At 33.6% G+C, this 17,311-nt stretch overlaps 1 protein-coding gene across 6 annotated transcripts in view; it reads left to right on the top strand.

Moving 5' to 3' along the window:
- Window positions 1–17,311, top strand: part of Wnt2 (Wnt oncogene analog 2) — a 210,880-nt gene that overhangs the window by 130,063 nt on the left and 63,506 nt on the right. For all 6 annotated transcript variants that reach the window (XM_088228734.1, XM_088228732.1, XM_088228731.1 and 3 more), the window contains one exon: window positions 2,387–2,610. In XM_088228734.1, the coding sequence (XP_088084860.1) occupies window positions 2,387–2,610 (224 nt within the window). The remainder of the gene's footprint in view (window positions 1–2,386; window positions 2,611–17,311) is intronic.

Raw genomic sequence — 17,311 nt, 5'->3', positions numbered from 1 at the left:
ACCTATACTTTTATATCTTTTATAATACGGTGCGTCCATCTTCCTTTATTTGAGTTTTCCCAATTTTTCTGCCATTTATACATGGTCATGGTTCTTTTTCGTTTTTTCATATCTTCTGTGATGACACCTTGGTTGTTCCTGTACAGGTTTTCTCTTTCTGCTGCCAGGAGATCGATAGGGACCAGTCCGGCTATCACTAAGTCAGCTTTTGTGGATATTTTATTTTTATTTTATTTTTATTTTTATTTATTAAAGAAAAACAACAGTTGTTATAAAAGAATACAAAATATAAAAATTGTACATACATCCAGTTAAAGTTTTTTCACAAATATAATGAGAGAACATGTTACACAGTAAAGAGAAAAATAATTTACTATATAAGACATGAGAAAAAAAAAAGCTCTCAAGCAGGTTAAGGGATGAGGAAATAGAGTGGAGGAGTGGAGGAGAGGGATTTTCATAATATAGTTGACCAATTCAAAATTTTGATATAATAATAAAATAAACATAATTAAAGGAACATAAACTTATTACACACTGACAAATGTTTTATTTTACAGTGCTTCAAAAAGTTTTTTTTTGAAGTCACAAAATGTTGTATTAAAAATATCTAAATGGGAACAAAGTAAATTGAATTTGGAGCAGCTACGATAAATAAACGAGTTTTGAACATAATTTTTTTAGGCAATAAATTATTAAAAAAATGAACTTGTCGTGTTGACTTTACGGGACAATTGATTGAAATACGCTCCAAGAGATATGGACTATCGATAAAATTGTTTGAAATTTTGAAGAGGAAAGACAGATCAGAAACGCTTCTACGTTTAGTAAGGGAAGTTAAACTATGAAAGGAAGAAAAGTCTTCATGGTTTTATATGCACTGCATTATTGTCATTGGCCTTTGTGTTTTTAGGACGACAAAACCTTACCTGCAAAATGTCATTATAAACATAGCTCTTTTATACTATTTTCGCACCAAAGACACAATTTAAATCCGCAGGCAGAGAGAATAATTCATTTTTAAAATCGTTTTATTTATTTACCTTTTGGCAAGCAAACGCGCTAACCAGTGTAGAAAGAGTATTTTATTTATATTTTTTTCTTTTTCTTTAAAAGGGGTCCCCGTGCCAAACAGGTTAGTGTTGAGAAATCAGATGAAAGAAGATCGAAAGGTGGCCCATGCCTGAGTGGGTAAGTTGAGTTGACCTAAAGGGTTACAAGGCAATTGCCCAAAGACCTCAGTCCTCGGAAACGTATGGCTAATCACCTTACCTTCCTAAAATCTATTGATTACTAAGCCCCCACAAAATACCTTGGACATTAGCATCCCGCATACCCGACCCGACAACGTAAAAAGCACAGATCCAATACACCCAGATCCGTGAAGTATCGGGCTATTAGGTAAGAGGTAAGCTCTTTAACATCCTCAGGTTTAACCAGCGGTCCCCCGAGGATAAGGCTCCTTTACATCGGTACATACAACGTGCCCACAATGCAGATCCTCTAAAAAGATATCCACGTAATTCGTATCATGGACAAATATAAATGATATATTCCTGGTATGAGCGAGGCGTGTTGGAAAGAATCTGGGAAGAGATTATTGAAAAAACACACTTGCATACACTCTGGGCAACAACAGTATCACCGCCAAGGTGTGGCAATTTTGCTTTCAGAGAGAGCGGCTAAATGCCCTTTCAAATGGGAGCCCATTTCTGAGCGCCTTATACGCGTTACCCTTAGAACCGCTGACAGTTCGATCACTATCATTCAGTGCTATGCGCCGACAGAAACTGTAGATGCCCTAGTAAAGGATGCATTCTATGATTCATTGGTGATGGAAAAGCATGGCCTCAGGCAAGTCAATGACAATGGTAGAAGACTAATTGAGTGGATGGTGTTTCCGTGGCGTACTGCGGACTCACGTATCAGAGGTTAGAGGTTTGAACCTCAATCTACCCTTACTTGACATCCATTTTCTAATAGTGAGCTATTTACAACTCGTTGAAAATGACCACCAAAATGGAAATATTTGGGTAAATTTTAAACATGTGTGAATGGTTAGAGACGGTGTGTTTTTTACTTACCATCTTAATTTTGATTTCTCCAATAGTATTTGATTTACCTACATACTGTACAATATTATAAATACCAATGTATGTTTAGTCAATTGAAATAATAAATAACCCCTGCCTTATATGTGAGTAACAATAAGTTTTCAATTAACTCACTCTAGTGTGGCTATTAACAGAAACGAAGTGTGTATATTTACTTGGTGCCCTGACAGGCACTAACACTTAAATATAGGGTTAGTAAACATTCGAATGCACTGTTGGTATATTAAATTTTGTGTTACTGTTTGTATGCTCATTTAAATTTTTCTTTACAGTATTTGCTCCGCAACGTCTCTTGGCGGCGGTCTGGTGTGCGCGCGCATTCCTGGGCTGCAGGCGAGACAACGCGCGCTGTGCCGTGCCGCCCCAGCCGCCCTGGCCGCGGCGGGCGACGGAGTGCGCATGGCTAGCGAGGAGTGCCGCCGCCGCTTCGGGACCCACCGCTGGAACTGCTCCAACATCGGCGGCAACGACGTCTTCGGCCACGTCGTCATAGTTGGTGAGTCAGACCGAACAGTGTTCTAGTCACATCGGGTGTACCACAGGGACCGAATTTAGGGATTCAATATTTTGATAGTCTTTAATTGCAATAGTGTTATAGTCACATCGGGTGTACTACAGGGAACAAATCTAGAAGCGCAATATTTTGATAGTTTTTAATGATATTCTTTATTTATAAGAACACAAAGCGCAAATAAAAGATGTTTACTATTCATCTCGAATTGTTAATTCCATGCTGGAAAAAAACATTAGATGGTCATTTTCAAATTGTCAATCAAAATTGCCTGCAATCACTACTTATTGCATTCCTCGCATACTTGTGGGCACAACGTCGATAGAATGAAGACACACACGTGCCAAATTATTTTACCAATAATCCAATAATCTAATAGAAGAAGTAACTTAGCATTTTTTGTTTTCTGTTTCGCAATACTTTCTACTGTGCCAGACAAATCCATTGGAACGTTCTGGAGTACATCAACTTCATCCCCGCTATAGAGACATGAAGAACAAAAGGACGCGACTTTTGAAAGGACCACATGGCGTGGTAATATCGTGCAGTCTAGTGCAGTTCAATTCAATTATCGCCGTTACTCCCGCATAATTCTAATTGCTAATTCTGTAATTTATTTAAAATGTAAACAGGCATAGACAGTTTGTCTTTTTTACTCTACTTCGCATTTTGCATGGCAATGTTCACGCAACAACGCTCATTTTTCGGAACTTCTTCTTCTTCTTCTTTTGCAGCCTTATTCTCTCCACTGCTGGATAAAGGCCTCTTCCAAACGTCTCCATTCCTTCCTATCACCCGCTTTCATCATTCACGTTTTACCAACAATAGAGGCAATGTCGTCGACCCATCTTTTTTGTGGCCTTCCAACACTTCTTTTGCTTGCCCACGGTCTCCACTTTATTATTCTGGGTGTCCACCTGCCATCATTTTGTCTCGCCAAGTGCCCTGCCCACTGCCATTTCAATTTCACTGCACGATCCATGATATCCACGACTCTGATTCGATGCCTTATTTCTTCATTTCTTATTCTGTCTCTTAGACATACTCCGAGCATCTGTTTTTCCATGAATCGTTGCGTGCATTGTAATTTCTCGCTACTTTTTTGTGTTAAAGACATGGTTTCTAGTCCACATGTTGTCATCGGCAATATGCACGATTCATATACTTGTCTTTTTAAGCATATAGGGACTTGTTCATTTTCAAAAATATATTTAAGTTAGCCGAAAGCAGCCCAAGTTAGCCTATTCATCTTGGTAACTCCGCTATCTGGTTATCTTTACCAAGTTTGACTTTGTGTCCTAGATAAATGTATTTATCAACCACTTCGATTTTATTATCGTTAATGAAAAAGTCTAGTCCTGTTGGACTCATAACTTTTGTTTTATGAATATTCATTTCCAAACCAATCCTTTTTGAAACCTCTTTTTCGGAACATACGTTCAAAATATTGCTCTACGAAGCGTCAAGTCTATTGCATTATACCTCAGTGATTCTATCCGAAAATTCTTATTTTTAAACGATAATACTAATTAATTAACTAATTTCTCTCTAACACCACGCTAGCAAAGCCGCGGGTAAAAGCTTGTATTTTATATTTCCTTTGAGTGAAACCAACGTGAAAATTTGTGACCCAAATTATTTAAGTTATCTAAATGATCCATCGTTTTCTAGCACATTCTACGTGGTGGCTTAACAGTCGTAGACGTGTTTGAAATCAATCATATAATTTATTGATTTGGTGCATTAATAAGCAAAATAATCTTTATAACACTCAACAGCTGCCTCATTAGGTACTAATTGAACAAACCATATTAGACTCCACACTTCATCCATCACAAGTTGTCACAAGTGAGATAGTTAGTAATCAGGCGCTTTGTGCATTTCATTACACTGATATTTTAATTCTATGCTGGGACTGTTCTGTATATCTGTGGGAAATGAAACCCGTTTCAGACATCATCTGATATGAGAAAGTATGTCTAATTTTGTTATTGTCGACTTGTTAGGTAACCACATGATATCCTATACATCTGAAGCTAAAGGAATGTTTATTCTTAAACTTGAGTAGATACACATTTTTAATAAGCACCTATTGGATCAAAGGTAACTTTGTTCGCAAAACATGGATTCACAACTGTATAGAGAAGAGGGTACAGGGTTTGAACATAAGAAAAATATTTTGAAATATAATAAAATAAAATAATCGGTATATAATAAGCATTTTCAATAATATTTTACTACAAATACTACCCATGAGCTTCATAAACAGGTTAAATAAACTTTTAACAGTTCTTTACTTAATATTTAATAATGAAATATTTTAAGATTCTTACAACCAACCTTTCATTTATTTATTAGTGTATACACGACACAAATGCCTTTTATAAATATAAACATAAATTCATTTAACATAACAGTGTTCTCTTACAAAATTATGAAATAATATAATAACAATATATATGCACAGTTGTTTTATACATTATTCTATATAATAACTTTGTGATTTTAATACTTTACATACTAAGGTAAAAAAAATAATAAAAAAGTAATAATAATAAAAATATAGAAAACGCAGTATATTAGAAATAGCGAAAATCATAAATCATTGATTTGTTGGAATTGTTGCAATGTATATTGAATGCCCTAGGTATAATACTAACTATCCTCTGATAAAAGCTCAAGGGTTTTCAACTGTTTTAAAAATAAAATATTAAATTAATCAAAATAACAAACCCTTTAAAAATAAATATTAAAAATTATAAAATAAAAAATAAAATAAAAATTTACAAACTATAAAAAAAAAACAAATATCTAGTCATACGTTTATAAATATATTTGACGTGTATTTATTTATATATTTCTTTTCCTCTTTTAACAAATTAACATAAATATATAAACAGATGTCAGAATCCTAAACTATTTCTTTAATAGCAAGTTTAAACTTCATTTGGCTAATGTGGAAAATGTCAATACAACTGATTTGGTTCCCTAGAGCCCTAGACTGTGCAATCTTGGAATAGGTGAATTAATAGCATAACCAGTACCAGCAATAGCTATATGAAATGGGACATTTTGTCTAGTAGCCCTAACAGGTATTCCGAATTGAATCATATTTAGCAAGTCAGGAGAGTTATTGTTAATTTTTGAACATTAGTAGTTAAACAGCCCTTTTCATGTAACTGTAATAGGAACAATTATTACATCTCGACCTTCAGACTACGCCTCTTGAAATTTAGACTAAACTTATGGACTTTAGTACGCATATAAAGAAAAAGTATTTTTGCAACAAAAATAAGACAATTTGAAGATATTAAATAAAACTGGAAAGTTATTAAAGAAAAAAAATTTTTTTTTCATTTAAAAAGAAATAAAAGCGTTTTATATCACACAAAATTTGTTATATATATATTTTTTAATCTCCGTTAAATTAGTCCTCAATAATGGTTTTAAAAAATCTAAATATCATCGTTAAAATAGTCTTGCTCAAACCATTTTTTAATGCATCATATTTTTCGTCTTTATTTAGAAACAATATTTTGGTTGAATATATTTCATTTCTACCGTACTTAAATATTTAGCAAAATTGTAATATTCCTTATCATCCGCATCCATTTGACGGCATTCAAAATAATAATAGATAAGCTCACATATTATTTAACACGTTTTTGCATTTTTTTTATATAAACCTCTCTAAGTCAGTGCTCGCATTTAGAAAGGGAGTCCATTTCACATTGTTTTTAAAAAAAATATTTCCCATTTTAAATTTATATTATCACGAAAAACAACAATTTGTGCTTCAAATATTAATTTAAATTGAAAAATAATTTACTCCTCTGAATATTTTTGTACTAATTACTTCGCGAGGAATCGAATCCAAGATCTTATATTTGTGTACAATAAATGTGCAAAAATATTTTATCAGACACATAAAATTTTGTAAGAGTTTTATTCGTGCATCGCTTCATTGATTTCAAATTAATGTTGTTTGATAAATCGGTCAGGCGTTAAAGAGACGGGTAGGCTAAATGTGTGGGTTAAGCCCTTATTTAATGTCATATTAGTAGGGCTTAGTGACTTATTCGCGTGAATTATTTTTTATCTTATGAACGTGAGTTTAAAGTGTCAATATTAATTACCTAAAATACAAACATTGCATAACAACTCAAAATATAAAATAAAACATCACAGACGCCTTCTAAAATTAAAATGAATAAGTATTTTAAAACCATTTTCATAAATATCGTGAGAAAACGTGTGTTTTGCATAGACGAAATAGATCGATAAAGATCCAAGGCCTTGGAAAGAAAATGTGGATCTATAAACAAATGATCATGTATTGTATACTTACATTATATAAGTAGGTGTAATGATTATATTTTATATTATATAGAAAGGGAAAAAACAGAAATATAATTTAAGTAAATATAACGGAATTAGGACGGGGATACACGTAGAAAGCAGGGGCGAACCGTGTATATAAGCGATTATGCGCAGCTTACCAGTATATTTGACTAACCATAATGATGTTTTATTGTAACTTAATTTACAGAAAAACAAACAAATAATTAATATTTATTTTAAACCATTTCCACTGCTTGTATTTTTATCCTAATATAAATATAAATTTTAATAAAGCGCGCCCAGCGCCTGCGGTGAGCCAAGAAACTAGCCGATTATTCCAGCTTAATTTTTCATACAAATAAGTATACTGTATTTTGAATGTCTTAACTCTAGTGCGGGTTTTTTCTGCTAGATTGAACTTGCAGATTACACAAATTATTTGAAGATCCTTGATTTGAAAAACAGTATTTCAAACATTGTTTCTTAAGGACTATTTTTCTGTGAGATAATACTTTTGACATAACACCATAATTGCTTTCATGCGTCATATTGCAGGACATATAGCGCTCCACGCGGCCGTTTTTAGCACTATTAATTACTAGAACAATTCGGCCAGTTGACATTTCAATTGAATACCTAATATCGAGTGAATTCATAGTGGTATTTTTCATTTATTTTTTAATGAATCATATATTAAAGTAATGGATAATATATGTAAATAATATAATTTATCACGAAGTTACATCGTTTGAGTTGCTTTCATAGATGAGAGTTGTTGTATCACACAGAACCACAGAAAAATATCAATAATTTATAGTATATATATATTTTTTATAGAAAAAGAAATATTTGCGTTCTTATGATGTACCCTAATATTTAATTTTGAAGGCCAATTTCAACGAGTTGTAAATAACTCACTATTAGAAAATGGAAATCAAGTTGAGGTAGAGTGAGATTCGAACCACGGACCTTTGGTCCATGAGTCCGAGACACTAGCCACAACCCGATTCAGGACTTACATTATATTATGTACCTCCTATGTAGGTACAAATATACGATATTTTTTTATAAGTTACCCGTAAATAAAATCACCATTCGCTACTGGTAGAAAGGATGGTAAAGCGAAGGGAGAGTTAAAAAAGTACATTTTTAGAATAATATTTAGTACCTACCAGTCAAGTTGCATAATATTTTTTTTTGAAATATGATTCATAAAGAAATTCTAATATTTTGTTAATAACTAAACGTTATAAATAAAAAATAAAACCAAAACAAGATATAGGGCCGTTTTAAAAGATGGACAAAATAAATTTCTGTATATTTTAGTATCTCCGTATGCTAATAAGTGCATTATACAGGTTCGGGAGAGTTGACTGATTTACTGTGAAATGATTTCAACGGGCTGTCTACCGTCGTATAGAACGAATCGTAAATAACATTTAAACATAAAATATACAGTAATGTTTAATATTATCTCAAAACAGGATAACTATGTAAATTTACTTGAAATACTGCTTCATTGTTTGACGAATTATATCGCGAAAACTACGACATTTAATAAATACACAAAATAAATACCTTAACATTTATTTTACAGCACAACTGGCCAGAAGGCCCAATCGCAATGGCGAATTACAGCACAGGACACAAAGAAAAAACAGATTGAATTTTTGTTTTCTCACCGGGAATCGAACCCGTTGCCTTCCGTGCGTGAGTCAAGCGTCTTTGTCTTTACACCACAGCTTTAAAAACATCACCTGAAAAAATTTAAAGTTAATAAATACTGTAATAATATAGACGATATTTCTAAACTAGCTACATATAAGCCTAATTTTTTCAATAATAATTCCCATTTGTCTTTGTTTCCCCCCGCGGAAACAGCAAACTTACAAATCATCGCTCTACAGTTTAATAATCTTCGATATATTAATCAGTTTGTGTTAATTAAATAACAGAATTTATCGATACTATTCCTGGCCGATTACCTTTCGTTCCCATCCTTCCTTTGACCCATTCTTATGGTACCTACCTAACATCAAGATAGAAGATATTCAAAATTAGAAGATTCGGATTTAGAAAAAAACAATACATTTTCGACTTGACATAAAATCGGATAAAAAGTGGTTGGAATCGTCGGGCATCGTGGAAAATATTGTTATATTTTATAGTTCATTTTGTAATCCAGTGCCAGATATTGAAGAACATTGAGATCATATTAAAGGTAGGTATCCATTCCATGTTCCTATCCTTTCCCAAATATTTCCCAATCACAAAACTGAATGAAATTTGATTTTCATTTACAGTCCGCCTTTTCGTTAACAGTTTGCGCAATAAAACATTCAAGTAAGAGAAATGTCAATTTTTGTTAAAATGTCATGTTGTACTCGGTATTTTTTCGTTTTAAGTAAAAACTCTGAACTTGTAGAACGCCATAATAAAATCGATGAATAACTAACTCAATACAAGTTTTTCATTCATTCCGTTTTAAGACGGTCATAACTCGGTCACTAATCCGCGGTAAATTGATCACGGTTACCCGGGTAACTGTAAATACAGTCATAAAGGTACATTCCTATCGGGATTTGCTCAAAAATCCTGATACATTGATGCTTCGGAATGTGGTAATAAATATTACAGTGAAACTCTTTATATTGAAGGCCTCTTGCATTACTAGTTCCTAGTGCTGTGCCTCCTACAGGAATGAGGAAGTTCAGTTCTACGTGAAATTGGATGTCAAATATGTTTTCTTACTTGCGGTAAAAGTTATAGCATTTAATTACACGGCGAAATTTCTCGAAAATGTACGAAAAAAGTAGTTAAAAATGAACTACTTTGAATGACGCCACGAGTTTTTGTGAATCAATCAATAATAGAGCGTAGTGATAAATTTTCAGTTTACGAGAAGCAAATTCAATTTTTTATTTTTTTTTATTAATATCCCTACAGAGATGAGGTAGATTTTTTTCAAATTCAGGATTATGGATATTCGAGCGTTTACAGGGCTTATGACCTGTCATTGGCTGGGTTAAGTGGCCACTTTACGTATTACAACATTCCCCATTCCGCTTATTAGCGAATATCGACACAGGTAACATTTTTGATTTTTGTATATATGTTATTAAATGAGAAACCATTCACAAGCGTGTTGGAGCGCTATCTATGTATTGATATTGAAGTTAAGTATTTTTAATTAGCATATTACTTTATTTTATGTATTTAAGACTCTTCCGAGTTAAATTAAGTACTAGTAATCGCCTGCAGATGACTCTGCAATTTATTTTTACTTATTTTGTTGTGCAAATTCAATTAATCAACAAAACTCACCGTAGAAAGCTTGTGACGTCACAGGAGTGCCTTAGGTGTCTACGGGCGCTTAATTGTGTCGGTGAGTGTAACAGTGTGCAATTGATTTGGGTACCTGAACACTCAAATATCGGCGGTAACGAGGCAGCCGATGAACTGGCAAGGCTGGGAGCTGAGACAGCCCCAATAGGGCCTTAACCCTACTGTGGGTTGCCTATATGTGCTCCTCGTAATGAGCTTAGGTCATGAAACAGGAAGCAGAGTGTAATGCTGAGCAAATGGATGAACATCTCTGCTGGCGCGCTCATACTAATGAATTAAGCCGCAAAATATTTTTCAGTCTACACTCACTTAGAATGTTGCAAAAATTCTTACCCATTAATACTAAATGCACCCTTGTACAAGCATTACTACTACCCGTTCTAGATTACGCTGATGTTTCCATGACTGATTTAAGCTGTGAGCAACTCGATAAACTTGAACGACTTCAGAAAACATGCATAAGGTACATTTTTGGTCTTAGGAAATATGACCACATTTCTGATTATCGCAGGCAACTGAAATGGCTCAAAATTAGACAGTAGAGAGACTATCACTCCCTCTCACTTCTGTTCAATGTACTTCATAGTCCTAACGCTTCCATATACCTGCGTGAAAAAATTCAACACTTATCAGTTTATGGTTTACCTCTTCGTTCGAATACTCAAGGCACTCTCTTAATACCCATCCACAATTCCTCTTTCTTCTCTAATTTATACAGTGTCCATGCGGCTCGACTGTGGAATCATCTCACATCCACCATCAAAGATGTTACTACATTATCTCTGTTTAAATCACGTCTGAAGAAACATCTCCTTTCTCTTCCTTAATCTCTCCTCCTTTCCTTTTTCCTATTTCCTCTTTTATTCCTTTTTCCCATTGAGTAATAGTTTTGATTTAAGGTAGTTCATAAACAAATACGATTATTTCAATTTTTATATATCTTTAGCTTTTTAATATTTTTTTTCTATTAAATATGTTCTGCTTCTTAAATTATAAAAACAAGATTTTTATTTTATTGGTTGGTTGGAAGAAATTGCCATTTGGCAATAAGCCCACCAATGTGCAAATAACATTATGTACAAAAAGTTAAATGAATAAATAATGCTCTGGCAAAAGTACCTTGTCAGCACTATGCGAAGGAACTGTTAAAAGGGTACTCGCAAAGTTATTCTTCTGACCTAATAAAGCTCAGACGAAATTAAGTGGGGGTTATCACTAGAGCCCGCCCAGGGGACTGCAGATTGAACAAACACCTTGCTAGAATGAACTTTTTCGAAACTTCTAGATGTAGGTTCTGCAGTGCAGATGAGGAAACACCCTCACACATTTTGTGTAAATGTGATGCTTTACATCATAAAAGGAGCCTCATTCTCATGGGACTGGTTAAACCTGAGGATGTTAAAGAGCTCGCCCCCTACCTAATTGCCCGATACTTTACGGATCTGTTTTTTATGAATAAAGTTTTTTATAAATTACTGAATATTGCAATATTTAGGAGAGGATAAATAAATACACAATAGGTGCGAAGGTTGTCACGGTCACTGTTATCAATATTATGTATCTTTTTTGGGTGATACCGTGTATGTTGAATTTGATCCGACGTTTCGGCTACCATTGCAGGAGCCATCTTCAGGGAAAACTGAAGATGGCTCCTGCAATGGTAGCCGAAACGTCGAATCAAATCCAAAATACACGGTATCACCCAAAAAAGATACATAATATTAAATACACAATATTTTATTTGTGTCCAGGTTGATAAAGTAAACAGTTCTATGTGTGAAATAGAACCAGAACCCTGGACGAGTGAATAAAAAATAAATAAATGGGAGTTGCTTTATTATTTACCTTGCTTATACAAGGTTTATATTTCAAAAAGTGGATTTTTCTGCAATTAAATATCTTTAAATTTAGTCAAACTATTGGGATCAGGGGGGATATACTAATGTGGGCCAATCAAGAACTTCTCAGCATTTGCTCACATGGAGAGCAAACCACTTCGGGAGAAGCCGGCCTGTTGGGAGTAGTCAACAGGCCTTTCGTTCCACCAGAAGAGTGCTCGGCATTTTGTTCCCTACTTTGGTGTATTTTACCAACTGCCTGCACTATATTGATCATGTATGATACTACCTCTCGTGTGAGTTCTTTATTACGTATAAACGAGTGATTCAGGTTCGATGGCTGCTTCCAGGTAAAAATTCTGACCAAGAAAATCGAGTAGAGATAAGTCAATCTCGTTGTAAAGTATGAGCTTAACATTCTTTAGGTCCAGGGTTCGATTGCTGGCAAGGTGGAAGTGCAATACTGATTTTGAAGATTGGCACTCGAAGCGTTAGACTGATCACCTTACCTTCATGTAACAGATGACTGAAATACGCTGCATTTGTTTTACAAAAGAAATGCCCTTTGAAGCACTGGGTGAAGAAAGGTGTGATGAAATAATTTCGTAGTTTATGTTGGGTTTAACTTTTTTTGTAATATTCGAGACATGTAAATAAATATAATAAAAAACTTTAATGTACTATTTTATAATCATCATTATCTATTCACTGCGGTCGTGCATAGGGTACTGTAGTGTTTCTGAGTTGGCGTGGTTCTAAATAACTTATTTTTCATAATGGTATGGTATTACCAGTTAGGGCCTTTCTTGTAAAACCAACATAAAAAAAATTACATTTTTACAAAACTCGGCTCTAAAATTAATTCAATTAAAGAGGTACTTAAACTTTTTAAAAAGCAAGGGTGCCTGTCCGTAAATGCTATTCTATGGCTGAGATTTGTTTCTAGATATCGATTTAATAGTACCTACCAGAAAAGGTATAAAAATATACATAATACAAGGCTATCATAACGTGAAGGCTTGTCAGTACCGAGGTTTTTTTAACAAGTATGGCCAAAGAACACTTCATAATACAATTCCTTAAATTTTCAATAAGATTCCTAAGCAAATCTTAAAAGAAAATGCTGACAAAATTTTAAAGAAAAAAATAATTTAATGTCTAATATGTAACAAGGCTTTATATTGTTAATTATTTTATGTTAACAATTAACTATTTAAATTTTTGAAAGTATATTTTGTGTCAAAAGTACGTATGCTTTTAGTTCTTAATAATGTTAATATTACTTTTTTATTTTAAATGAAAAATAAGAAACCTGCAGACAAGCCGGTTCCACGGTTAAGAGGGTTTCATTATTTTTTCTTGTATATTTTCTGTTCATATTTTACTTTCTTAAGTAAAAAATAAAAAATAAAAAAATGAAGTTAAGGTGAGCAATCTTGTTCTTCAGGTGCCAGCCTAGAGACTAATAATATTAATATTTAAATATTGCTGAGTAGAACGATCTTTAGAAAAATATTTTGCTTCTATTATGCTAGGAATCGAATCTGGGATCTTAAAAATGGTAGGCCGACGCGCCAACCTTTACTCTACGAGACGGACTTATCTCAAATCGGTTTAGTTTTTGGGGATATTTTCCTGAGAGCAGCCATCTAGTTGGAAACAATCTATTTATTCTATTTTACACAGAACAGGACAGTCAGACACAGAACCTCCCCATCTCTGTTGAAAAATGTGTCAGTTGATTTTGCTCGGGGTGATTAGCCTGCAGGCTACATGTATCTTTGGGTTCTTATCTCAGAAATCGTTTTCAGTTATTTGGGCGCATTCGTTCCTACTTATACAGCGTTCGTGTCGGTTATCTGATAAGTTTCAGAATTATTAAGAAAAGGGCAAACTTTGCACTGTACTTAATTGGTATTAAACCCGGTTATTATCCGATTATCTCCTTTGCGAGAATCCTTACAAACACAAATGCATGTCTTTAATTAAAAGTGAACCGGATACCTATTACCTTTTTTGTGCCCAGGTGGATTAAGAACACGGTTATATGTGTGAAATAGAACCAGAACCCTAGACGGGCGTTTTCAACTCGATGGCTACACTCAGGTTAAAATCTTGAAGAAGGAAATTAAATGGGGATAAGTCGCGTTCGTCAATCATGCTTTAAATCTCAGGTAATCATAATATTTATCTGCACCTGATGGTGTAAGGGTTTATTCGTTTTATTTTCGTTTACATACTGATATCTTTGTAAAAAAAAATCTAACAGCACACATCTCATTTTTCGTTTTTTATATAATATATAAACACGATTTTTCAGGGCCAGGCCTCTTAACTTCAGAGGAACATTCCTCATGGTAAGCTTTTAAAAAAATCTTAATATTTTTTTTCCAAAAAGTCATTTAAAAACAAATCTCAAAATGTTGTGAATCTTTTTTTTCTCGGACAAGCAGTCTCTACACAAACCCCTACCCCTCTCCTACCCAGCCGCTTCCCTTGTCCGCGTCTGGTGCGTATCGCTTCGTTGGTCAAATACGTTTTTATCGCAGTGTTTTTTTTTGTCGAGGAGGGGTAAGGGTTTGCGGAAGGGATGCTAGTCCAAGAAATGAAAGATTTACCCCATTGTGAGATACTAAAAAAAAATTAAATTTCAAATTACTTTTTGAAAAAAATTATTGGAATTTTTCTTAAAGCTTACCATGAGGAATGTTCTTCTGAAGTTTCACGGTCTGGCCCTGAACAACCGTGTATTTCTTTATTTTTTTAAATATTTTTACTGTGTTCTGTGTTACTTTAGTTTTGAATCAATATTTTTGTACACGTTTATTTGTGCAAATCTATGTTTATAAAAAATTAGGTTCCGTATGTTTGTGGCCGCAAATCTCAGAAAGTAATCAATGGATTGACTCAAAATTTTTACAGAACATTAAATTTTAGCAGAAAAGTATTTCTATCTACTTTTTTTTCGGAATTTTTAACGGAAACGGAACATTCTATGAATTTGAAATTGACTCATAATTTTTCATAGTTTACAAGTACTGAATGACAGTTCTACACAGTGCTGCCATTTTATCAATTTTAGCCAAAGTTTGTTTTCCCTATAATCTGTTTTATTTAGGTACCGCAAATCTCGGAAAGTAATCGTTGGGTTGACTCAATTTTTTTACAGAACATCGGGTTTCCTTACATTCTACATAATAGTAACAGCAACGTAAATTAAAATATTTAATTAAGCAATGTGGTTTTCGGTAAATGTAAAGTTGCTAGACTATTTTTATTTACTCTCCCAATAATTAATATCAGACAAACCCACAGCGAACCGTGTCCGGGTTCGGGCTATGTATAGCCTGTGAGCTCGCCAATACATGACAGTAAAAAAAATATTGTCTTTGAATTTCCTAGAGTTTTAACCATCGAAAAAAAAGAAGATTGGAAATCAAAGCAACAGACAATTGAAATTTGATGAGTATTATTTTAATAGATTGTCTATTACGGAAAAAATACATCGAGAAATACGCATTTTTATTTATTGTAATAAAAACAGTACAGTAAATTAGAATAAATCATAATATGCTTTATAATAAAAATATTAATTAAAATGCAAAAATAACACAAATGTAAAAAACGGGTAGCGATTAAAAATAAAAATACCGATAATTTTATTTTCATTTTATAATAGGAAAATTACATATATACAAAAAAAATTGTAACTAGGCAGCTACCAACACTGTTAAATTTCGAAACACCACGTGAATTTGTATATCGGCTACGGCTACTAAATAATTTCTCACGTCACAAACTCGCCCCTGGGTAGCGCCTGCTAACGTCACTTAACAAAAACATCCTCGTTTTTATTACAATATTTCGGCTACGCCATGAATTTCATTTAAAATAATTTCGTACGTCACAAAGTTGCCCCTGGGTAGCGCCTGCTAACGTCACTTAACAAAAACATCCTCGATTTTATTACAATATTTCGGCTACGCCATGAATTTCTTTGCTTCGCCAAAGCGTCGTTCTTATTTTGTCGATCAAAACATTTATAACCTATGAAAAATCGTAATCGACCCGTGGCAAAATGCAAATTATGCTAATAGTTCTTCTTAGTACTTTTTTTGGCTTTTCCACCTCCCAGCCGATAAAATGCTAGTAGTAATTTAACTAATGTGTGCTATAAAGTTCCGTATGACCAAATAATATTATTTATTAATAGAATATTATTGACATGTATTTCAAGCATTGCTGCATTCACGTTGTATTTCTAAGTTGAACTGTTGTGTTTTTCTATGGTTATGTTTGCTGTCATCTGTCATGTATTGGCGAGCTCACAGGCTATACTTACGCCCCGGGTTCAGCTAGTTGTTTATAAATTTTGTAGATACTTTATTGTTGAATAAAAAAACAGGGGCATTGACGGGAATCTGAGGGGTGGGGACAACGTGTTGGTCTTTATCCATACATCTTTCTTCCCCGTCTTAAATCTGCATAGGAATACCTGCATACCTTAGGAATATTTTAAATAACTTTCCTCTATGCGCATCTGACCCCCAGGATTCTTTAATACCTGAGGGTGAATGGTGAGCTTAAGGACCCCTCAATGCATTGGTACACATTTAATCACAGATAATCCTTCAAAATAATGCTGATAAGAATCCAATAATGGTAAAGGATTTTCGTTAATAGATTAGAAAGGTAAATATCCGTTTTTGGTACTGTATGTGTTTTTGCAATTTGGTTAAGAGTAAAAATGCCAATATCCGAAATAAACCGTACGTAAAATTTTTGAAAAATTTGATATGGCCAATATGGCCATGTCGACAAATCTCTCACCTTTCCATCTTGTCTCATTATAAGTGTTCGGTTCAGTTTGGAAAAAAGCATTATGGCTCATTAACATTACAAAGATAGAGTTATGTTTTTCAAATCGACGTCACCATTCCGATAGTAATTTCTGTTTAGTGATTTTTATTTCACTACCAAAAATAATGCCAAGTCTTAAGTATATTTTAAATTGGTTATTTCTTGCATTTTGTGTGATGATGTGGATTTTAAAATGCTTAAAATCAGTGCCGGAGTGTAAAACGTGTGATAAAACTTAATATTAAACTACTTAGAACTAAAATATTTGCCAAACAAACCTTTGGACTAAATGGAACAACATT

This window comes from Micrasema longulum, unplaced genomic scaffold (genome assembly GCF_059751315.1).
Source record: "Micrasema longulum isolate JH-2025_06_02 unplaced genomic scaffold, ASM5975131v1 h1tg000605l, whole genome shotgun sequence".
NCBI lineage: Eukaryota > Metazoa > Arthropoda > Insecta > Trichoptera > Brachycentridae > Micrasema > Micrasema longulum.
This window is presented reverse-complemented; position numbering and strand designations above follow the sequence as displayed.